Source organism: Neophocaena asiaeorientalis, unplaced genomic scaffold (assembly GCF_003031525.2).
Source record: "Neophocaena asiaeorientalis asiaeorientalis breed wild unplaced genomic scaffold, Neophocaena_asiaeorientalis_V1.1 scaffold302, whole genome shotgun sequence".
Lineage (NCBI taxonomy): Eukaryota > Metazoa > Chordata > Mammalia > Artiodactyla > Phocoenidae > Neophocaena > Neophocaena asiaeorientalis.
Window position 1 is genome coordinate 2,913,451 of NW_020174038.1, and position 26,006 is coordinate 2,939,456.

General features: G+C 42.7%; 1 protein-coding gene across 4 annotated transcripts in view; it reads right to left on the bottom strand.

Annotated features, from left to right (window-relative positions):
- Positions 1-26,006, bottom strand: part of RALGAPA2 (Ral GTPase activating protein catalytic subunit alpha 2) — a 282,773-nt gene that overhangs the window by 223,505 nt on the left and 33,262 nt on the right. For all 4 annotated transcript variants that reach the window (XR_003004327.1, XR_003004326.1, XM_024753744.1 and 1 more), the window contains exons 4-5: positions 11,286-11,343; positions 1,497-1,540 (exon numbers count right to left, since the gene is read on the bottom strand). Coding sequence is in view for 2 of the 4 variants with exons in the window: in XM_024753744.1 (XP_024609512.1) it covers positions 1,497-1,540; positions 11,286-11,343 (102 nt within the window). In the remaining 2 variants the exon portion in view is untranslated. The remainder of the gene's footprint in view (positions 1-1,496; positions 1,541-11,285; positions 11,344-26,006) is intronic.

A 26,006-nucleotide genomic window follows, 5' to 3' on the forward strand; every position in this document is an offset into this window, starting at 1 on the left:
GGTGGGAAGGAGGGAGGGAGAGAGGGAGAGAGGGAGAGAGGGAGAGAGGGAGAGAGGGAGAGAAGGAGAGAGAAAAGCTTGGCTGACCCCCCAGAGAAGTCAAATACACCAAGACAGATACCCCATCAACACTGATCCCATGACACCCTTCCAGACATGCCCTGGACTCAGCTCTGCTCTGCTCAGCCGCTCACACCTGCCCAGCAGGTAAGATGAGCGGTGACGATGCTGAATACATAATGCTATTCAGCACCCGACAAAAAATGACAGGGCTCTATGTATATCTAACCAAATTATATCAAATTTAACAAGAGAAAATTTTCTACATACTCCGATCACAAATCGCCAATTTTTTATGTTAACTACATTAAGATAATTAAATATAAATAAGTCCAATAATAAACAGAAGATAAGCTGGTAAGTTTTAGCTATAAGACCATTAATTAAAATAGGAGGGACAAAATATGGAACAGTCACGAAACTAGGGACAGCTCATCTCTTTTTTCCAACAGGTAAGAGAGAGTGAACCTATCCAGTTTGAGTGGCTAGGATTGTTTAAACTGATATAAAACCAAAAATGTATTAGCTTATTAAAGGCACGCACATAAATTAAATAGCTATGAAGTGAATTATCTTCCATAAAACATACATCCCAGGCTGGCTTCTTTTGCCACTTACGTTTTAGGGTTATCTTATTCCAGCATCAAATGGTATACTTTTATAAAAGGCACATTCATTATAAATAAGCCAATTTTAACTTAAATTACAAGATCAACCCGCTGCAAATAAACATTCAAGAGTCAGCCTCTGCTGCTCTTTTTCCCCACAAGTGTTCTCAAAAAGAGCAAAAAATAGGGCTTCCCTGGTGGCGCAGTGGTTGAGAGTCCGCCTGCCGATGCAGGGAACATGGGTTCGTGCCCCGGTCCGGGAAGATCCCACATGCCGCGGAGCGGCTGGGCCCGTGAGCCATGGCCGCTGAGCCTGCGCGTCCAGAGCCTGTGCTCCGCAACGGGAGAGGCCACAGCAGTGAGAGGCCCGCGTACCGCAAAAAAAAAAAAAAAAGCAAAAAATAATTGAGAGACAACTATAATTTTTAACAACAAGATTACTGGGGTGAACAGAATCAGGCACATTAGCTCTGAAGCTTAGGGAGGATCTGGTTCTACTTCTCTTTTCTGATGATACAGCTGAAGCAGTCAGCACCTCGCCGGTGGTCCCCTGGCTGCACACGGCAGAATAGAAATTAGAACGCAGGATTCCAAACTCCGAATGCCAAGCCACTTTCTCCTACTAATGTTTAAAATGTCTAGCACAATAAATTATGATGTAAGTATAAAACTCTAACAATATTTGTCATATCATTTCTCAATTAAAAATTAAGTTAAATGGCTTTTAAAGATTTTGTTTTTCAAAATGGCCTAATTTTGTCACTTTATGGCATGAATAAGTTTAAGAGTAATGAAAAAAGCCATTATACTTTCCTCTAAAATAAATACCTTAATAGAATTTCCAGTGTGTAGAAGCTTCTTTAACGTTGAGCCTGAAAGTTTAAAACAATGAATTAGAAATGGAGTATGTGAATGCATATCTAAGACCTATTTTTTAAAAATTAGTTTTAGAAAGAAAAAATGTACTTATGACAAAAGATATCATTTTTAAAAAATAAAAGGAAAGAAGGCTGACCTTCAGAAGCAAAGCAATGTCATAGAAGGAGAGATGTTGTTAGGATAAAAGTACTTTAAGTATGAACCTCTTCAAAATTCTTTTAAAAGAGTCAAAGTGATTGATATTAAGGTAACCCAAATGCCCACAGTGGATTATGTGCAAATGTCTCTGTCAGGCACAAAATGAATGATTTCTTTAAATCTCTAAAGGAAAACATAATATAAAACTACCACTCACAAAACATTTTTACAAGACCATTTTGCAAATATTCAGGACAGCATGTCTCTCTCTTTGCAATGACAACCACATTTATGGGTTCTGTCCATCAAGAAATCATCTAGCAGAGCACTTAGGTCACTGTTGAGGAGAGGAATTCAAGGTTTCATCAGAACTACACCAGCTGGTGCTGCAGCCCACTTGGGGGAGAAGTCTTCCTCATGAGGACAGAGACATAGTACCTATTACTCGCTAGATGTGTTCATGCCTTTAGCATAGAGATGGCTTGGCAACCACACCTCAGTATCACATGTAGCCCCTAAATGAGATCTCAACCTCAAAAAGGAAGTAATCTTTTTTTTTTTTTTCTTTTTTTTTGCAGTACGCGGGCCTCTCACTGTTGTGGCCTCTCCCGTTGCGGAGCACAGGCTCCGGATGCGCAGGCTCAGCGGCCATGGCTCACGGGCCCAGCCGCTCCGCGGCATGTGGGATCTTCCCGGACCGGGGCATGAACCCGTGTCCCCTGCATCAGCAGGCGGACTCTCAACCACTGCGCCACCAGGGAAGTCCCGGAAGTAATCTTTTAAAATAAAAATAAATTGGAAGTCTTAAGCAAGAGAACCTTTTTTCCCAATTTTTTTGAGAAAAAAAAAATTATTTCGATTTCCTGATGGAAAGTTCTGTGCAATATTTTAAAATTGGATATCAAGTCACTTTACACCACCAACATATTTTGAAGAAATAGAGCCAGTGCCTCGACAACTGCTACAGGTTGTATCTATGTGGACAGATACACGTATGTCAGTTAAATGCATACACTTTAGGAATTCATTACCTAGAATGAAATCATTGGCTTTCTGAAGGAACCTTGTACAGCTATCTGCTGTACTGTTGATAACACCTAACGCTGGGCTCGGTGGGAACTCACCATCGTCGTGACTAGGTTGCAGCACTGAATTACTAATGGTTTGTGATGAAGTAGGAAGTTAAAACACCCACTTCCCTCCACACCTGTCACCAAAGCACGTCTAGTGATTTGGGGTCCAGAGTCAGCATTGACTAGGCTGGGCTCTCTCACAGCCGAGCCCTGAGTGCCTGTGCTCACAGGACTACTTAACCCACACCTGTCCTCCACCTGGTCCTCGTCCCTCGCCTCCCTGTTCATCCACTCTTGGACCAAGCCCACTCTGCCTCAGCTTAGTATTTGCTCCATTATGTCCATGAGGACCTCCCAAGACTTGGCAGAGCCGGCAGAACCTCACCTCCTGGGAGACTCGGGATAAAGTCTTCACAGCTCTCTTCCCAGACATCCGGCAAATCCATCATCTTGCAACACATTCTCAGAAACAGTTTCTCCTGCTCATTGTGTGTGACCACGGGGGTGTTGTCAGTCCTTCCTTCCCCTTCTTGAAATGGGCTCAACATTTTTATTTTAAACTCTCAGCCTACCCATAGTTGCCTATATCTACACTTCTCTACACAGGGAGGAGAAAATACATAGGAAAAGGACAGACTTTACAAAGAGACATAGAGAATCTATGCCCCGTATCTGTCAACAGTACCCTACTTTTTGAAATGATTCTGTTAATTCGTTACAGCAGCAATAGAAAACTAATATATATATATTTGATCTATTCCATCCTGCTGTATTCAGAAACTCTCAGATGTCTGAGGCAGTGCAGCTTAGCAGTTGCAAGCCAGATTCAGGAGCCAGACTGCTAGGGTTCAAATCTAGGTTCTGTGCTTACTGTGTAACCTGGGTCACTTACTTACTTTCACTATGCCTGAGTTTTCTCATCTGTAAAATGGGATAGTAACAGTGCCTACCAGAGAGCACTGTAATGAGGTTTAAATGAGTTTATATACATGCTTAGAACAGTGTCTGGTACATGCGAAGCACATTCCCCCCGAAAGACAGGGCATCAGCTATTCTCTAAGGACCTCTTTTTAAATAAGATCAACATTAGAAAGAAAAATGTGTGCAGTGCAGGCACATGTCAGAGGGTTTCAACATGATAATTGGTGATGAGTACCTGAGAGCCTTCCCTGGTCACGTTAGGTATTTCTTAAAGACCCTAAGTTCACAAAGATATTTCTACTTTTACTTTACCATTATGAAATCAGTTTCATTTTAATTTCAAAAAGTTTCTCTCTGTATATCATTCCTGTTTGGATTTTTAAACTCCTCAACCAAACTGTGATTATACCCACCTCCATCTCTTTTATGTGCCTCTTCAAGCCTACTGATTACCACTATATTGACTCATGTGAAAAAAGAATAAATGAATGAGTACAGTAAAGTAGTTGAAAAACATTGAAAAATCAAAAAGCTCAATACTGAAAAATGAAAAAGTATTATGAAAAATCACACTAGTTTAAATATTTATAACACAGAATGTATTTTAATTTTACTTTCCTGGCTTTAATGGAAGCAAATTAATCAATGTTTTCAAAGTCTACTTCTTTGCTTATCTCACTGATAAGTGCTTGAAGATTTCTCCTGATAAAGTGGCAATCTTTTCAAGATCTTTTAAAGATACTTTTAAGGCCACAATTTCACAAAGACGTGTCAAATCTAACTTTAACATTATAAAACGCTTTCTTATTTACTTTTAATTTTAAAAAAACCTCCCTCTGTGTATGCATCGTGCCTCAAGCCAATTAATAAGCGATGGCAGTATGACATCAGAGAAGGGGCAAGAACATGGAGGAATGCCAAGTGGGTGCTGGTGTACTGGCTCTGCTGAAAGTGCCAGTAGAGCAGAAGCACAGGACTTTCTGGCACTACAACATCTAAGCACAGGGGAGCAGCAGTCTACTGGAGGAAGCTGAAATTAACAATGATTATCTCAAAATGAATCAAGGGCCTAAATGTGAAATATATAACTATAAAACTTCTAGAAGGAAACACAGGAGATCTCTGTGATCTTGGGTTAGGCAAAGATTCCTTAGACATGACACCAAAAGCACAATCCATAAAAGCAAAATTGGTAAACTGGATTTCATCAAAAGTAAAAACTTCTGCTCTTTGAAGGACACTATTAAAGAAATGAAAAGATGAGCCAGAGCCAGGAAGACAGTATTTTCAAATCATATATTTGATTGAAACACTTATAACTAGAATATGTGAAGAATTCTTAAAATTCAGTATTAGGGGGGAAAACCCTCAATTTAAAAATAGGCAATAGATTCAAAGATACACTTCACCAAAGACATACAGGTGGCAAATAGCGCATGAAAAGATGCTCAAGATCATTAGTCGTTAGAGAAATGCAAATTACAACCACAACGAGATACCACTACCACTAAAATTAAAAGACTGATAAGACTAAGTGTTGATGAGAATGTGGAGTAATCGGAACTCTCACACTGCTGGCAGGAATGTAAAGTGGTACAACCACTTGGGAAAATAGTCTGGCAGTTAAACACATGTCTTTATTTGATTCAGCCATTCCATTCTCAAGAGACTGGAAAGCACATGTCCACACACAAAGACTTGTACACAAATGTTTACAGTAGCTTTATTTGTAGCCACATACTAGAAACAACCCAAAGGCCCATCATCAAATGAATGGATAAAAAAACTATGGTATATCCATTCAATGGACTACTGTACAACTTAGAAATAAAAAGGAATGAACTATTAATACATGCACCAACACGATGACTCTCAAAATAATTGTATTGAGTGAAAGAAGCCAAACAAAAAAGAGTACACTGCATGATTCTATTTCTATAAGACTCTAAAAAATCAAAGTATAAGGACAAAAAGCAGATCAGTGGTTGCCTGGGGACTGGGGGGTGAGCTGGGGAAGGGTGGAATGGGGCAGGAGGAAACTTTTGGGAGTGATGGCTATGTTCATTATCTTGATTGCAGCAATGGCTGCACAAGTGTATACCTACGCTTAAACTTATGAAAATGTATATTTTAAACATGTACAATTTGTTTTATGTCAATTATACTTTTAAAAAGCTGTATTTAAAAAAAAAAAAACAGAGCAGGTAGCCTGGAAATGACTGAGTGAAAGATCAGGGATGGAGATTGTGGTCAGACAGAGATCTGCATCATGACAAGGGCTGGAAGAGAAGTCAGGAAGCCACAGAAGGCGAGGGGGTCAAGAGGCTGATGGGTAGCTATGGCTGCCATGAAGGAAAAGGACTGAGAGAGCGTAAAGCCGTTAAAAAAGAAAAGTAAGTGAGCAGAAGATCAGAGGACATAGCAACAACAAGAGAAGAAGGCAGCATCGTCAAGGGAGAGAGGTTTCAGTAGAAGGGGTGGTGGATGAGGTCTGGAATGGGCCTTGAAGGAAAAAAGACCGTGGTCTCACCCCCATACCCCTGAGGGAGACAGAGAAGCATCAGAGAAAACCCAGGTTTCTGCAGCCAAGGAGGTGAAAGCAAGAGGCCGAGGCTGTAGGGCTGTCGCTTAACCCAAGAAGAGGGCTTCCGGAGGGCAGAGCACAAAGGCGAAGGAGGGGAAGAAACGCAGAGCAGTGATGGGGGAAGCACCCGAAGGAGGATGCTGGGAGGACACCAAGTGAGCTGCCAGGGCATCAGGCCCAGCCAGCCCTCGGTGGGCACGAGGCACACAGGGCCCCGGACTTAGCCCAGCCTGGCTGTGATGCACCCTGAGGGAGCCCTGGTGTGAAGTGCCTGGGGAGCCCCCGCTCCCTCGGGAAGAGTGGGCTGACGGGGCGGGGCCCTGGGAGGGCTGTCAGACTCAGACTCCCAAAGAGTGAGCAGCAGAAACTACGAGAAATGAGCCTCAGAGAGTGTGTTCACATCCCAGGCAATGTGAGCCCCTGGGTAGCCCGGGGTATACCCAACGCAAGGACACTCTTTAAAAGCCATAAACATATTTGCAGTTTCGTTATGCACCTGGTTTTTATACTATGTATAAGAAAAACCTAGTTGAACAAACTAGATTCAGTGACTCATATATAAAAACCATGTATGAAGTTTTGTACACGTGTGAACTTTCATTAATTGAGCCTGCTCCTTTAAGCCCAAAGGTTATTTATTTTTTTAACATTTTTAATATAAAACGTCTCTAATATGAAATATATACTTTCACCCACTCGGCAAACGTTTACTGAGCACAGATGCAGCACTATACACTGAATGGGACAGAAAATCTTTATAGGAGCTCAGGAGTAGTAAACCTTCTTAAAGCGAACACATGCATAACTTGAGTCCGGTGCTAAGACACATGGGCACATGAAGGGGGGCCACAGCCTGCCCTTGTACCAAATATCCCTGGTTTGCTGCTGTGCCATTCTTTGTCATCATCTCACTCCCTGTCAGTTCTCAGTATTGCTCTCAGATAAGGCTTCAAGCAGCCGCATTTACCCACCATGATTTACTACTGGCCTAAAATGGACTTCAAGAAAAATCTAATAAACAAATTTTTTTCCATTTGTAACTAGTAATGGAAATTTGCAAATAGTTGAGTAACAGGCCAGCATATATCACAGAGTTCATAAGTGCTGTGTCAGCCACTGCCCTAATCTCCTTACTCTCCAAACATCACTTGAATCAGTATCTCCAGATGCTCAGAATAATGAGCCAGTGTTCATTTCACACTGCAAGCCTTAGAGTTCAAATATGTTCCTTGTTCACAGATTTACAGCAAGGAGCCAGCCTTAAATACCTTACAGACAGGCTTCCCTGGTGGTGCAGTGGTTGAGAGTCCGCCTACCGATGCTGGGGACACGGGTTCGTGCCCCGGTCCGGGAAGATCCCACATGCCGCGAAGCGGCTAGGCCCGTGAGCCATGGCCGCTGAGCCTGTGCGTCCAGAGCCTATGCTCCGCAATGGGAGAGGCCACAACAGTGAGAGGCCCGCGTACCGCAAAAACAAACAAACAAAAAAAACAACCTTACAGACTATTTTTTCCCTCTAAAAACACTTTTAAGAGAAATAGAATGTCTCTCTTTGCTACAGACAAAACATGATGACAAGATAAGAAGCCGACGTCAAAAACTGTGGCAACTGATGTTTCGAATTATCTCCTTCCTTCTCAGGGTAAAATGTGGCTATCGGGTGGGTCTGAGAGCTGCTAAGACTTGCAGATGCAGGAGTTGCTCATATTTTCGGCTTCTGTGCTAGTAACATTGTCATTTGTACTGTGGGGCAGGAAGCATGCTGTGTCAGTGCTGTGAAAACCAAACTCCAAGGTGCTAACCCAATATTTCAGAGTACCTTGGCCCCTACCAGGCCCAATTAACATTTAATTAAGAGGTTTACACAGCAGTGTTCTATTAGGTAAGGAATACCAGATATCTATATAGAATGCGAAAACCTGCAATAAGGGAGCTTAGGTCCCTAAACTGTCGGGCGCTGGGAAAAGCTTCCTGTCCTGACCCCAGAGGTTTTGCACACGTCAAGACTCCAGTGCTAAGGAGAGATCCAAGGCACATTCTTTCCCTTTGATATCTGGTATTTCCCTATAGTTTCTTACTTTCTATAACGAACTTGGTCAAGATCTTGAGTGACAAATAGCAACAGTTTTAACAGGTCCAAACAAACTGGGAAGAATGCAAGAGGTACAGCTGAGGTATTAAAAAAAAAAATGTGTAGAATTACAAATCCACAGTCGCTTACTGGCGATTTCAAAATCCAAAAAGCTATGAAAACATAAACTTTTCTGTGTAACTCTTTTTTGTTTTTACATTTTCATTTTTTTTATTGGGAGTATAGTTGCTTTACAATGTTGTGTTAGTTTCCACCGTACAGCAAAGTGGATCAGCTACACGTATACATATATCCCCTCTTTTTTGGATTTCCTTCCCATTTAGGTCACCACAGGGCACTGAGTAGAGTTCCCTGTGCTGTGCGGTACAGTAGGTTCTCATTAGATATCTATTTTATACATAGTATCAATAGTGTATAGGTATCAATCCCCATCTCCCAATTCATCCCACCCCCCCCTTACCCCCTTGGTATCCATACGTTTGTTCTCTACGTCTGTCTCTATTTCTGCTTTGCAAACAAGATCATTTATACCATTTTTTTAGACTCCACATATATGCATTATATTTGATATTTGTTTTTCTCTTTCTGTGTCATTCTTTAGTGGACAAGACCTGACGTGACCTGAACTCATGCGGTGGCAACACCAGGCTAGCCTGAAGCTATTTGGGGTGTCGTTATCTCACAATAATGAGTACTTACACCTCAGGCTACAGAAAACCTGACACTCTGGGTTACAGGGTGCTGCCCTGGCCCCTGGGGGTTACTTACAGACACTAATGTTGACTCGATGGTCGTTATACACCCACGCACCACACTGCCATTCTGAAATCTGAGAAACTCTGATTCAACCCACATCTAGCCTGGAGAGCATCAGAAAAGGGATGTGGGCCCATCGCAACACCAACTTCTACCAGTTTGATAAATTGTGCAAAAATTTACTTATCTGAAAAAAGCCTGTTTGATTCAAGCATTAAGTATACAAGTGTCAATAATAAGGATGATTTGATACACAAATGCTCTTTCTTGAACGTCCTTAGACATGATGCATTCTGACTGAGTTACAGAGTTGGCTTATTCTACACAACGGACAAAGATAACACCTGCTCTCCCAGGGGCTCAGGAGACCTGGCACTCTGCAGTCCCCTGAGCCAGAAGTCACTGTTCTCAGAAAGATACTCTTAAACTGGGTACCAACGCTACTTGTACCAGCAATTGTAACCAGCCCACGAGGTCCTGGGCAGAGTTGAAGTGATACTACACACTGCCTAATGGGTACCTAAAGTTTCACAACACAAGTGGCAAGTTAATTTCCACACATAGTTCTAGTAAGTTCATTCATGCTGAGGGGAGCCTACTAGTCTTCAGACATTGTAAAGTATTATCTGAAGAAAATGAGGGTGGTTTTCACACAGACGACATAAACAACATTGAAGGATTACAGGGAGCACAGGTAAACACTGCATGCAGGTATTTTTCACTGTCATCCATTCCTGCTGTACTGCAGAACATCACAAATCCCTGTGATGTCGCTCTTATACTTAATGTTTAATTTTTTTTTTAATTTTTACCTTAATTTAAATACAGAAGGTCAAAGCATCAGTTAAACAGAAAGGCTATCAACAACTCTAAAATTTAAAGAAAAGCTTTCTTTGTGTGTTTGAAAGCTTGAAAGACCAAGGCACGATCTTAAGATAACGATTCATTCATTCAGTTCAATAGTGTGCTTAGTATATATACTTTACCTTCTTCACATTTATAACATTTACAACATATAACTTTAAATAATTCAGTTTATATAAAGATCGGTTACAGTTTTCACATAAATAATCCTAAATTAAGTTTAGGACCCTGAACTTTGGAACATCCCCTGACTGTGCCACGTTCTTTCAGGTTCCCTATCATTTTCCTATTGATCTCTCACCTGGAAAGCCCTTCCCACACTCATCTTTCAAGGCTCAGATTGAAATGACCTCTTTCAAAGGCTTCCTCAATCCCTCTGAATAGGATTATTCAACTTTTCTTCTTTGCGCCCATTACACTTCTTGTAGAGCAATGATCATACTGTACTCGTTTTTTCTCATCTAATCCCCATTAGGCAACCAGCTTACATAATACAGCATGGTGAGATGCTCTGTTTTTGCCTCTCTCCCTCAATAAATATGTGAAAAGTCTCTCCCTCAATAAAAGTCTCTCCGTCAATAAATATTTGAATGAATGAATGATCTAATAGTTAAGATTCCACTATAAGGTCATGCTCTCCTCAAATATGACCACCTGGTAAGGCAGAAGAGTTATAGGAAATGTCAGAGTCCTCTAAGGCAGAAGGACTGAACCGGACACTCTATTTAAAGATAAGGTAGAATTCACAATCAATGCCACAAATTACTCTTCTTGTACTGTGAGCAGCAAATTGAGAGTAAACTGTGAGATGTCGAGAACTGGACAGAAGGGCAGCCACGGTAACTTGCTTTATTTCAAGTTCCCTCTTGCTGCCACATTCTAAAACATCAAACAAAATAATTCTGAGTCCATGATAAAGGCCTGAAGAACAAGATATTCTTGCAAGAAAAAAATGTAAAATTATTTAAGTAAAATACTCCAGATCAGCTTTACGTGCACAGGAATCCCCTGGGACTCTTGTTGGAAAAGCAGGCTGTAATTCAAGAGGTCTGGCTGGGGCCTGAGATTCTGCATTTTCTAACAAGCTCTCAGGTGAGGTTGAGGCTGCTGGTCTGTGAACCACTTTTAGAGCAGGAGACAGACGATGCACTTCCCTCTGAAGGCCAGGTGGGACTGTCTCAGCTTTACTTGGCACACTTATTAATATTCCCTGCTGTAACCTATCTTGATGGTGCTGATTATACAAAACAATACTGAAAATACTATTGGAAGAAATCTATATTACTTAAAATTTTTGTAATTGTTCTTACCTATACTCTGGTAATGCCATCGAAAGAAAATTCGTTCAGGTAGAAACTGCAGTATTTTCTATAAAACAAACAAACGAAAATTCAGAAGATATAAAGAGAAAATAAACAACAAATGAAATTACACATTTTCATGTTAGCCTATAGTACATGCTGTATATCTATATATATCTATATAGATATATTTCAGAAAAGAAAAAAAAACTTTGTAATAACATAAATATTGCACTTTATCTTGGACCCCAACGGGACAGTCTCTTTTACTTGCCCCAACCAAACCTCCTTCCCTGAATGTTTTAAGGAGATTACTGTCCCAACTTGAATTCTCCCTATAAGAAAGAAAAGAAAAAAAAAAAAACCTGAAGTGATCATTTTATCTTAATTAAATCACAGCCATTGCTTAAATATTACAAGAATAAGCTCTCAAATGCCAGATTCTCTAGGTGTCTTCTTTTTTACCTTCCACTTCCCATTTTCATTAAAATCCTCGCTGGTCTCTGGACAAGAAACGGATTGGGAAGAAAGATGAACAACAAAGAGGATAAGACCTTACTCAGTGGAATAAGGAAATGAAATTGGTGGCAAGAATTTCTTGAAATTAATAGCTAAAAATTAGTTTTAGGATTGTAGTTATGAATACCCCCACCACTGCCTCTGGTAGATACAACAAAGAACAAAATTTACAATATACAAGAGTATTTGGAGAATGAAAGCAGCCGTTCCCAAAAGACCCAAACAAATAAGAATGACTTTTTTTTCACTCTACAACAAGTATTGGCAAGTTACTCTTGGGCAATAAAAGTCCTTGTATTCTATCTGTAACTGCCTTTTTAAAAAATGTAGAAAATCCAAACACTGGTTAAAATTCATTCCTTGGTATTGATAATATATTTCTATTTTACTATGAAAATCCTCATTCTAGGTTTATCTAGCCTAACAGTCTAACATTTTGAAAGATTAAGGTAGGGACTTCCCTGGTGGTCCAGTGGCTAAGACTCTGCGCGCTCCCAATGCAGGGGGCCCAGGTTCGATCCCTGGTCAGGGAACTAGACCCCGAATGCCGCCAACTAAAGATCTCGCACGCTGCAACAAAGATCCCAAGTGCCGCAACTAAGATCTGGCACAGCCAAATAAATAAATAAACAAATATTTAAAAAAATATATCAGATTCCTATGATTAAAAAATTGAAAAAAAAAGATTAAGGTAAAAAACTTATTGATATATTCAGACCTCCGGAATAAGTATATTTCCAGGCAGCTATCGACACACCACCTCTTCCATTCAAACCAGCTTGGGGTTTGGTTTGGTTTTCTTGTCGTAACTTTCCAACTGAGTCAGCAACATACACGTGTGTTTACCTCATTTGTTCCCACCTGACAATAAAGCAATGTGTAAGAACGTCTACTGGGAAAGCCACCACAGGTAAACCTGATCCAATGTGGGTGACTATCAAGGGCACGACTTGTCCCGGCTTGGATGTCTTTCCCAGCAGCTGGGCCTCACTGTAAATGTCACCTCCTCCATCACCTGTCCCATCGTCCCTGGCACAGTCCTCACCCCTGGCTGACTGGAAGCCCCATGAAGGCCAGAAACCCTGAAATACTCCCAGGGCCTGAAGCATGCCTGGCACACAGTTGGTGCTCAATAAATATTCAGTAAAAGAATTCTGAATGTTTTTTACTTGTGAAATTGTGAATTTTATAGGTAATCCTGATCTTTGTTATGGTCTTATATTCACATTGAAATAATATGTACCTTATATTTCCTTAAACATCACTGAATTAGTGATGGCATTTACGTTAAAATACATTAAAATGTGTGGGCGTTTTTTAGCCCTGAACCTAGTAAAGAAAACCCAAACAAAAAATAAAACCTGCATCATTTAAAAGAACTAAGTTTTTCAAAATCTGATAAACATAAAATATAAATGTATTTAGTTACATAATTTGTCATAAACTCTACACACTACACATCTACAAAGATGAAAATGCTACACAGACCATCAAAGGTTATTTCTGATTATATATTAAATGCTGTGCATAGCTGATCACATGCTGAAAATCACTAAATTCTCTCCTCCATTTTTGCACTTCAGACTTCCCCTAGAACATGTTGGTTTGTTATCTTTTAACCCCATAATTCTAAAGGGTACCTTAAATTTGTTTTACTATGTGATAATACTGACATACACTCAAACATACCTACACACACACACACACACCACACACACACACACACACGGCAGATCTACACACACACACACACACACACACGCCAGATCCCACTTAGTGAAAAATATCTATAAGCCTTGGTATTTGAAATGCAGAAATAAAATAACCATGAATAAAATACTTTGTCTTTACTTCCAAGGGTTTCATGATTCATGGGCAAGAGAGACGGTAAGGAAAATATCATTCAGGGAAAAAAAGAAGCCTGACAGAAATTTGTATGATGTGTTACACGGGTGAGGGGAAAGCGCCTCCCATCAGTGGGGACTTCATGGATTGCTTCCTGGAAAAGAGGACACTTGGGCTAAGACTTACAGATTAATTAAATTGCCAAGTGGAGGGCAGGAACAGAGGAGGAGCGTGTGTGAAGGTTCAGAGGCAGACAGCAGCAGGCAGTAAGCGTAGCAGGCAGGGGGCTGAGAAGGGAGGAGACGGGCCTGGAGAGGCAGGCGAGGCCGGGGTTGATGCTCTCCCTGGAGCAGGTTCCGTAAGACGGCTGAGAAGAAAGGCAGGGGCGTGCAGGAAGAAGCAGTGGTAGTATTTCAGACGGAGTGAAATGGCCTGGACCAGGGGCAGCAGGGTAAGAGGAGAAGCTGGCACAGTGACATTCAGAAGGGGAAACTGTCAAGGTGGACAGGTCGAGTAGCTGGGGTAAATGGAGGACTCAAGAATGACCCCCCCCACCTGCCAGAGGGCTCGGTAGATGGCAACAATTTAATCCAAGATGTCAAATCCAGAAGGAATTCCATAATTGAAGCATGTCAGGTTTGGCTCTGGACATCCTGGAATTTGAGGTGTCAGTGGACCACCTTACTGAAGATGTTCTGATAGGCAATCGGGTATATGGGTCTAGAATATAGAAATGGGATCTGGATGGTAACAGAAAACAGGCAGCAGTTAAAGGTGTGCGTATGTGAGACCCTTCAGGGAGAGAGCCTGAAATGAAATGAGATAAAACCCAAGCACTAACAGTTTCCTGAAGTTCTGCTAAGGAGGTAAGGACGCGGGGGGCCGGACGGGGGAACAGAAGTTAGAAGCAAGCGTGCACAAGTCAAAGGAGAAACTCTGGATGTGCCAGGTGTTTGTAGGCTTATTGTGTTAAAGATTAGAAATACGTATGACTAATTGATATGACAACTAGTTAGAAAAAGCTAAAGATGCTGGAAATGTGGGGAAATCGCTGCCACATAACAAAGTGACTTCAGCGTTAAATCAAGTGAGCTCGATGGTTTCCCTTGCCCAGAGAACCCACAACCTTTGTCGGCCAAACACCAAGTGCCAGGCAGGATGGATCTATCAGTCTATAAACTCTATGAAGGCAAGTGGCTCTCTGGGGGGAAAAAATCAAAAAAGGTCTTCACTTTGCAATTATACCAGCATGCATTTTAGATGGATAACACACAAAAGGAACTAAATGTAAAAACTCGGTTATGTCTTGTTAAGTTCCATTACATTAAAAGGGAATCACAAGAAGAAGAAAAAACAAGTCAGATTTCTACAGAACATTTTAACAGGAACCAATGCAAGCATTGTCCTACCATCAGAATGTAAACCTGAATGTCCCCATGAGCTGCAGAAGATGCGACAGCAGAGAAAACCCAGAGAGAGGTCTATGGATTGCGGGAGAATATCACAAGCAAGGAGGTGAGTACAAGAAAACCACCTACTCTGGAACCGAGGATACAGATGAGGGTATCAGCAGTTGGGCTGCTGTCCAGCCAAACAAGCAGCTCTGGAGCCCAGAACAAGCATATCTGGGAGTGGGCTGGGGGCTCTCCAGACTCAAGAGAGAAAGACAGCTTCCATTTGTGCCTAAGTTTTATGATTCTTTTTTTTTCAGTCAATATTCATTTATTTATTTATTTTTAATTTTTATTAAATGAGTCTTTAAATTCTATAGTACTTTACAATTTTCAAAAGTTTCACACATATGATTTCATACAATCTCATAATAACCCTTTTTCCCCCCAACTCCCATATTGCCCCTCCCCCCTTCCCTCTCCCCACTGGTAACCACTAGTTTGTTCTCTGTATCTGTGAGTCTGCTTCTTTCTGGTTTTATTCACTAGTTGGTTGTATTCCTTAGATCCCACATGTAAGTGACATCATACAGTATTTGTCTTTCTCTGTCTGACTTATTTCGCTCAGCATAATGCCCTCCAAGTTCATCCATGCTGCTGCAAATGGCAAGATTTCATGCTTTTTTATGGCTGAGTAGTATTCCATTGTTTATATATTCCACATCTTCTTTATCCATCATCTGTCGGTGGACATTTAGGTTGCTTCCATACCTTGGCAACTGTAAATAATGCTGTTAAGTTTTAGGATTCTTTAACTCATCCTTTCTCTTTACCGAAAAATTTACTACAGAGGCTATTTCAATATGTCTGCTACCAAATGGATAATAATGGTTGCAGGTTGAGTCCTCTGGGAAACAGACCCTGTGTGCAGTTAGAAGCCCTAGTGGTTTATGGGGAATAGCATCTGTGAAAGAGAAACAGGCCCCCACACAGAGCTCACAGTATGTTAGAGGAGCCCCACATGCCTGACGACGGCCAGGCCACTGTACTGCTGCCTCGCTCAGTCACTGGCTGGGGTCGTGATGGGAAGAGCATGGCCGTGGCTGGAAAGCTGAAGACGGCGCTGACAGCCGGGGGCTGGGGTGACCCCACTCCTTGCAGCCAGGCTGGAGGGGATTCGAGCTGCACTCGTCTCTGTCTGCCACGGTCATCTTCCAAGGACTAATCAGGACATTCTCATATCAAGAGGCTGAAATCCTAAAGAAGTGCACCCTACTTCGGGGACGGGGTCTCTACTGGCTTCACTTCTCATCGGCTGGCTGCAGCCTCAAGGAGATGGGAGCTGGACAGCTGCATCATCCCTGCACATCTCCTGCCTCCTTGCATCCAGCCCGTTCTCCCAGAGTGAGCGGGACGGCAGCACTCGGTGTCCTCCTCTGTCATGCTTTCCTCCAGGGGGATCTGGCACCCTGCCTACATTCCAGGATCATCTTCTGGGCCCATCTTGCTACTTAATCTAAAAATTTCGTACAGCCGAGGCTGAGAAAATTACTCTAAAGAGTTAGGAGAGAGCTCATCTTGGACAAGACGAATGCCTGGCATGCCCACTGGCTCTTCACATCTTCACTGTAGTCAGGAAACCAAGTTGGCACTGAATCATGCGCTTCAGCTTTCCAAAATACACATTGGTCTTCTTGATTTAGGTTTCTTTTCTTAGTATGCAACAAAGACAAATGTCTTTTTAATATAAAGAAGGACAAAGGATACAGCAAGGTGGCGTGCATCTGGATGCTTGGATGCTCTCAGTTGGCCACAGGTAGACTCAACTTGTTCTGAGGACGGGTCTATATCATCATCACCACTTCTGGATAAAAGTTTTCAGATTTACAAAATGGATGGACTTTAAAGATACTCAAAAATAAACTCAGTAAGGTTTGGATGGGAAACACCATGCCCAATATCTGAGCTACTAAGAATATTCCCAAATGGATGTAATATTATACAACAACTAGAAGGCTGAAACTACCCACACAGATGCTTTCTGCACTCAAATATGGCAAGGGCCATTTTTTATGCATTAAAGTCTATGAGGTCAATAAAAATGAAGCCCCAAACAACCATCTGTGTCTAAATGCTAAGCCTGTCCCTCAGAAAGCCCCAGATGAAGCCTACCTCTACAGAGGCAAACACAATAAGGTATTGCTACTGCAGCCCACATTCCAAGCTACACTACTGCAAATGCCACATAAGCTACGGACATCTTGTCTGTAGTTTCAGTGGAGAGTAAAATTTTAAAAGTGCAGGAAAGCCACACAGTGTGAATAAATATTACTTTTCTGAAAAGCACATGGCCGTAGTTAATGCTCAGTGCTCAGTTGCATCTATATGGTAATCCATTAGAGCACACTCGAAATCGAAATTAGGTATTACTACCGCTCAGCACATCGGGGAATCTGCCATTCTTTTAACTGATTATCCATAGTCCTTTTTTCTCCAGAACCTACTGCATGACCAGGAATAATGTGAAATGGAAGCTGTAGTTTATACAAGATCCTATCGTGTACTTTAAAACTGTTGATCTTCATTTAATTTGTGTGGGCAACTTTTTTTTTTTTCAAATTATTCCCAGATGATTGCAACATATCCCAGTAGATTCACATTTGATTTCGATTCCACTTAGAAGGGTAGGTCAGTGAAGAAGAAGGAAAATATGACATACTCACTGACGCAAGGTAACGTCCGTAAACGATGACCAAATAACCTGTTATGCCCACAAGTACAGAACATGGGAGCAGCTCTCCCTGAAACCAGCCACGTGGCACAAGGGTGCTAGGTACAGAAAACACTGACCAGGGAGAAAACAGAAAGTTCAGTTTGGAAGAACGGAAGTCTTAGTTGCTTGGCCCTTTGAGTAATAAATGTTTGGAAAACTTATGATGAGACAGGGCAGATGGTTTCACAGGAAACATCCTGTGAATGCCTGGGCCACGCGTGAGGTGGTCTCAGAAGGACCCCCGTGAGCAGGAGTCCGCCGGCCTGGACACTCCCGGGGTGACCTCTGGACACAGCAACGTGTCCTTCAGCTGTCCTGGGCCTGGCCACTCCTCTCTCACTAAAAATGACCCAACTATCTAATGCGGACAAAACCTTTTCATTGAATTTTGAGTGTCAACATTTGGGACTTCAAAATGTAAGAGAAATAGAGCTAAAATAACGAACTGCATAATCTTAAAAATAAGGTGACTATATTTTTAGGTAAAAAAGTAATGCTTTTTTTCTTATCCCATGTCCCCTTCTAGCTAATCACTCGCCATGCTGTTACTGAGCTGGGAAAACACAGGTCCATCTTCCTACATCCCTTTGTCTTTAGGACCGAACTCAAACTTCACCTCTTGAGAAGGGCCCACTGCAACCTCCCCTCCAACACATCCCTCCCCAGTGAGATAGGCACTGGGCCCCCTCCACCAGCATCTCCTGGATTCCTTGAGAGAAGAGACCCCCTATGAGCCACCTGGTACCCCTAACACCCAGATCAGTGGCTGGCAATGTTTCTTAATGAGCACTGCATGCACAAATAGATGAATGAATGAAAAATGAAAAAAATAAAGAAAGGAAGACAAAGGGGATTCTAATTTTGTGCATGTGTACAAGCAGACACAAGAAAATGCCCACGTTTAAGGAAGGTGCTCATACTCTGACATCATAGAAACACAGAACCTGGAGAGCAGGCATTTGATAAAGATAAATGAGAATACAACTGTGCTTACAACCTTACAGTAAATCTTAATACTTGATTAGATCATCATTCAAAAGGCAAGACTTTTCTCGGCTAATGAGAAAAAAAAATATTTCAAAAGACTTAAAACACAAGGCAAAGACATCTAAAGGAAATATGGAATGTAAAAAAAACAGAGGGGGGCATCTAATTTCACCCTCCTGTATTCTAGAAATCGACCAATATAAAAATGTTAGAAAATCTCACTAAATAATGAAAACCCAGAAAGGGTTAAAGATCCCATCTACAAGCAAAACACTCAGAGGAATTACTGCTTAAAGCATAAAGGAAACTGCAAAGAGGCGTGGTGGGTGGGGGCCCCCTCCCGTGAAAGCAGAACATACCTAGAATATGCAGCAAAGGAGGAGACCACCCTCAAGAGGAACGGGTTCCTCCTGAAATAGATTTGCTGCAAGGGGAGGATACTTTTGTAGAAATTCTGATTCACATTCTTAAGAAACCCAAGAGGACACTGAATCTTTTTAAAGATCTAGGTAAATAAAAGCAGCAGATGCACAAGTAAGTGACATTTGAAATCAGAAAATATCACGTGCATATGAAAACCTGGAAAACACGGATCTAGAGTCTGCCGCGGTTTCCCACCATAACCTTGCACTGAGACGATGCGCATCCCAAGGCCTCCCTAGAACTAAATAAGCTGAACGTAGATAAATGTCTAGATGTAGCACGTTCCAAGCTGCAAATTGAAAATATAATTAAAAACTCTACACAAATCTAAAAAGGACAAATGGATTATCCACAAAGGAACAAAACTCGGGCTGACCTCAGTCTTTCTCTCTGCAACATTAAGCTTCAGAAGACAGCATGGTCAGCTGCTCACTGCAGGCCAGGCAGAGAAGAAGGGGTACCAGAACACAGACACACATGGAGGACAGGAGTCCCACAGCAAACCAGATGCCTACATGTGAATCCAGCATGTGATACAGAGAACTAGAGTAAACTACAGCTCTTTTGAAAAGCAAATAAGATTCAAAGTATTGAGGAAAAAAGATGATTCGAAAAGCATAGAGCCAGCTGTATGTGTTTGAAGTTTAAAAAACCAAGATATTCTAGAGCTGGGAGTTTATCAGCCACACACCTCACTTCCTCAACATACTAAGTGAGTCATGTTCCAGCAAATAAAGAGATTAGTTAAAATAAACAATCCAAAAACAAGGATGCAGGTGCATAAACACTATGAACAATGAGCTATATTTATATAATTGGAATTAATGTGGGTATGAAAAAGAGTAAATCCTCAAAATCATTAACATAAGAGAAATAAATTCTAAAAAACATTAAAATAATCTGGATTTAAAATAGGTGAAAAGTAAGAAGTACAAAAGATAGGTGGTGTTAGAGTAAAAGTACCACCAAACACTGCTTTATTCTTGATATGGATAACAGAAAGAAAAAGGTTCAAATAGCATTTTGTTAATTTAAAGACAATTATTGGAATGATAGAAAAGTGAAAGTATATCTCCCAAATTGCAAAGCATTGAAAGTCAGTAACCTCTCCCCCAAAAAACAAAAGTAGAAAAAAAAAGTTTAATGTTAATTATCACATAAAAATAATAAATATAAATAAGTTAAATTCCTCTACCAAAGACCAAGTCAATCAGAACTGGCTTTCAAACACAGAAAGATGAACAATAAAATACAGAAAATGACAGAGTAGCACGGAATTCTACCCATAATATGTGGTCTTGCCCTGAATAACACATTCACTGGAACACACCCAAGAGGAGTCTTCCTTTCACACAAGGATCTGACACAGGAAACCTCAGTCACAATCAAATCTGCTGAGCTCTTCTTGAATTCCAGCTTCTATTTTCTGGCTAAAAACTGTATTTTTCAGATCTTTCCAATTTTGATACCAACACAACCAGTTGTCTGTCTTTTTTGTGCCATTTTTCACAAAATGAAAAAAAAAAATCACTTCCAGAGCGTTTCCAGGTAAGTGGAAAGTAGAGAAATAACAACCCCCCAGTGAGATGCCAGCACGTGGTCTCCACCTTCCCAGAACCTTCGAGGATTTAAACACCCGCTTCCCCACAGTTACAAAGTGTCGCAGACCTGCAGTTGGCTCACAACTGGCCTCTCTGCCAAGTTCACCCGGCGAATGCCAGGGTCTGCGGGAGCAGCTGGTGCTCAGCGGGTCTACAGCCTATCCTGTGTCGGGAGCACATCACACACCGGGTGTCACTCTGTGACAGCCACCACGACATATCCAAGCAAAACAAGCCACAGAAAACTGACAACACAGCAAGTCTGTGTACAACTATCTCCTAAACTGACAGACAAAGAAACCAACTCGTCCAAACTGTGTTCCCGTATGAATTCCAATCAATTTAAAGGGAGAGAAAAGGCTCTTCACGTATCTCCTGCTGTTCTAACAGTAAATACAACGTGCTCGAGTTTCACTGTGAGGTTTCCATACGTGTAGTCCTGATGCAGTTTCTACCCTTTGCCCTTGCAGGGTTCCTGGAAGCATCTGCTGGTGCTGCCTTTGGGCGACCCACTCCTGAAGGTGTCAGCTACCCAGGAGAGTGGGGCCAGGGCACCCGGGCTGCGGCAGAGAAAAGGGGGAATGTAATTTCACACAGCCGCAAACAGCTCCAGACATCTCCAGTTTCCCTTCCTCCGAGGTAAACTGAGTAATTCAGTATATCCTGTTGGGTCAATCCCAAGTTTCTCACCTGGAAGTTACAAGGCATAAGGAAAACTGTAGCCTTGGTATTAAATTTAGAGTTAAAATGTCCATTGAAAATGGCTCCTTTCAACTCAGACACTCATCTCAAATTATTAACATGCTATAATAAGATAATCAAATTGTAACTGCAAACAGTGCATTCACAGAATTCTAGAAAGGACTCGATGTTTATGCTTTGCTTCCATCTTCCAGTCTGCAGAGATCATAAACATTTCATGATCAAAAGCAGACACCAGGATAACCATGTGCTACAGAAACAGAAGACCCGGGCCCTGTGTTCTGTTATGTCCCCAGCATCCCGTACAGGACCCGGCACTGAGGGGCGATTACTGAGCTAACTCACCACCACAAACAACACCTGAGACCAGGGAGAAAGGGCACGACGAGCCACCCAACCTCCACTGCAACCCCGGCTGAGGAAGTCTCAGGGGGTGTCGGGGAGCAGGTCACATCTCTGCCGTGACAGAAACGTCACCACCTGGAGTTGCCCCCAACCAAGGGCCCAATGTTGATAAAAACAGCAAGCATGACTAACGCTATGAAGAAAGCCAGAGCAATTCTATGTCTCTATATGATCACTTTAAATATACGTCACACATGAAAGTAAACCCCGATGTCAGAAAGATGACCAAGTATCCTGGTCATGCTTGCCAACTGGAACTCAGGGCGGCTTTGGGAATGAGAGGAGTATCTGTCGGCCCAGTTCTCCAGGAACTGTGAGCTGACCCTGACTTCTCTCAGCTGCAATCAGTCATTTAGAATTACGGCAATGACCCAGGAGCCGCATTCAAAGTTGGAATCATTCCTTTAAACAAACAAGCAAAAAAGTCCATTGAAGCATCCAAATCTTTGAAATTCTCAATAAGTACTTAAATTCCAAGAATTTAAGAGGAATCTGTTTTTCGTGTGCATTTTATTTGTTCTTGTCCCTCCTCCACTCACCAGCAGTAAAGTGGTCCTTACGGGAAAAAGAAATAAAAAGCACTAACGGTGTGAGAGGCCCGCGAAGTCCTTCCCCTCGGCGTGGGGAGGGCAGCAGCCCTGGAGGTTTTCTGCACACTGGACAGTCTGGAATACCTAATGACAAATAAAGCAGGGGCGAGCAGGGCTGTGGAAACTAGTTAATTGTAAAAATACAATTCTGCTGCCTTGCTCTGTGTTATTTGCTCAGAAGAAAAGAGGGCTGTGACTTAATATCCTGCAGGTCATCTGCCCTGAATGCACAGACCTGGCCATGATTCAGTCCAAGCGTTTCCCCTGAACCTCCACAGGAGCTTCTAATTTGTTTTCATTTTCAAAGAGTTGGAAAAGATAAACAGTTCCACCAAAAGAAGAAGGATGGTGGGGGAGGAGGAGAGAAGTTGGGAGGACAAACATCTCAGCATTGCTTATAATCCTATTATATCCATAATTCTAGTTTCTCTTCAGGCAATTCTTCTTCACTGTTAACATCTGGAGCAGAATGAGGTAATTAAGAGTGAAGAGATAAATAAATGCGTGTGTGTGGTGAACGCAGTTAATCCGCAAATCGCTGGCTGGCACAGCGAAAGCTACTGCACAGAGTGAAGACCAGCACGTCATGTCACCTCCTCTCGCACAACCCCAGGCACCTCACCAGCTCAGATGAATTATCATCATCTGGGAAGCTATTAAAAGTCCTTTCCCCTATTTTGAGGAAAAGAATCTGAGGCTAAACCCACTTCTGTATAAGCTCCCTTGGAACACTGAAGAACCGGAGAGGCTGGGTTGAATTCCATTAACGTCAGACAGAGATTCCACTAGAGCCCTGGATTCCCAGCCGGTCAGTAACGATTCCCCAACATCAGCGTGCCCAGCAAGGCTGCCACCCCCGAGTCCCCTCCAAGCCAGCATCACTCCCACAGACGCTAGGTAGGAGGCTTGTCAGACAAACTGTCATCTTTGCCGGTAACGGAAAAATAAAACCTAAGGACCCCAGCATCACCCCTCCTCCTCTGCTGGCCCCTGAAGAAGCCCCACGTCACCTGTGCTCTCTGGGCAGCGCACCACTGGCTCTGATGTCCAGTCCTCTCCAACCAGAACCTCCCACCGCAGGAAGGGTGAGGAGGACCAGCGGGCACTGCCATGGGAGGACACCGACAGTGTTTTCTTTATCTCGATGGGTGGCTGGAGGGAAGGGGTGAGATGAAGTACAAACCCATTTGACTGGCCCTGGTTTATACTATTATTTTCATCTTAAAGTAAGCATGAAAAGAGTAGGACGAAATCTGGTGTGGCTTTTCAACCCTGTGTCTGCAGAACGCCACTCTGGGGCCCTGCTTCCCCACCCAAGGAGGCAGGTGCGCGTGCCCCTCGGCCAAAGGCATGTTCCGGTAAAACCCTAAACCTGCAGTGAAGTCCCCTCCCCAGGAGGAGAGGGACAGGCCACATGCTGAGGACTTAACCAGGTGCCTGACAAAGAGGAAACAAGTCTTCCAGACGAGGTCGCCAGGCTCCACGGGAAGACGCCACGGCCTGTCTAATCGGCAGCCACTAGCACGCGTGTGGCTTTTTAAGTTTAAAATTTAAATTAGGGCCTCCCTGGTGGCGCAGTGGTTGAGGGTCCGCCTGCCGATGCAGGGGACACAGGTTCGTGCCCCGGTCCGGGAAGATCCAAAACTACTTACAATTAAAATTTATGTTGCCCAGTCACACCAGCCACATTCCTAGCACGAAGTAGCCCATGTAGCGAGTGGTCACCTAGCTGCATGTAGAATATTCCCATCGTCCCAGAAAGTTCTAGTGAACAGAGCTGCTCGAGAGAAGAAAGCAACTGAGGTGTTTAGATACTCAAAGGCTGATCAAAGTGATTTGATATTAAAACTAAATAAAAGCATGAAACTAAATGTCATGCTGAAAAAGACTCCCCCGTGAACTTCTTATTTTGAAGACGTCTTTGGAGACTTCCATCAAAGCTACCTTTGTGGGACCCTAGGCTGCTGGCAGAGCTGAAGAGCCCCCAGGCCTCATCTGGTCCCACCCCTGCCGCAGGGACGCAGACCCAAGGCAAAGGAAGGTTCATTGCCTCAGTCAGGGCCGCACGGCGCGCTGTGCCAAAGCCAGATCCAAACCTCGCCAGCCCTTCTGCTACCTTTCTCTCATCCCCTTTGTCCAGGGAGTTATAGGCGAGAAAAGAAAATAGTTTTAATAGAAAAATACCACATAAACCCCATGGGAGATAAGTCGAGAATTTAAGAGGCTTTAATCCAACAATAAATATTAACAAGTGCCAATCGGTGTGGGGCACACAAAGGATTACAAGGGGCCCCAGGAACTTCCTAGTCTCCGTAGGAATCTAAGACACCTGGAGGGAAAACCAGGAACATCCGGCTGTAATGCAACGGTACCAAGTGGGAGTGCATTATCCAAGTAGACAGAAGAGAACGGGCACCTCTAGCTGGAGCTGCCAGGAGAAACGAGGGGTCTGAACACAGCCTGAAAGACTGGGCCGGAAGAGCAGAAGAGCAAAGGGCAGGCCCTGAAAAGAGAGCTGCATACACCAAGAGGTAGGAGTGAAACTGTGTGCAAAGAGGCCAGGGGGCAACAAGCCAAGTGCGGGTGACAGTGCTCTCATAGAGTGACCCCAACAGCCAAACAGGGAGCCCCAGGGACTCTGAGTGCGAGACCAGCTCCCGCCACACTTCACAGGATAACAAGAACCCGTTCAGCCTCTAGGAAGGAAAAAAAACAGGGTTTATTTAATCTGGTGGGGTAATTTAGCTAAATTCAAAAATAAGGGATCTAGAAATCAAACGTCCGTGTATCTGTGATTTCTAACTCTGTGATATTTGAAAAATAGATGAATAAGTAGCATTCTGAGGCCAGGATATGTGTAAGTTTTAATATGAAATCTCTTCTGCTGATGTACATTTTAATTGGGGACTGGGAGGCTGGGGAAATGCCTTGCTATCAAACTCTATCCAAACTACCTGATTTCTCTATCAAAGGGGGGATAACATACAGCATGGCAGACGGCCTGAAACAACATCTAAGAACTGTATCTTCTTGTTTTCTGTGTTCTTTTTCTCTTAACATCTTTATTGGAGTATAATTGCTTTACAATGGTGTGTTAGTTTCTGCTTTATAACAAATTGAATCAGTTATACATATACATATACATATGTCCCCATATCTCTTCCCTCTTGCATCTCCCCCTCCCCTCCCTATCCCACCCCTCTAGGTGGACACAAAGCACCGAGCTGATCTCCCTGTGCTATGCGACTGCTTCCCAGTAGCTATCTATTTTACGTTTGGTAGTGTGTATATGTCCATGCCACTCTCTCACTTTGTCGATGCTCTGACACCTGGGGTCCTGCTGGACTGGCAGGAGCTGCCCTCCCAGGTTAGTGAATTCCTGGGAGTACCTGCCAGCACACCTTTGATATGCAAAGCAGCCAAGCCCAAATCCACACCTCAGCCACCTCCTTTAATGGGATCTCACACTCTGGGACATTATTCCCTGCCCGCAT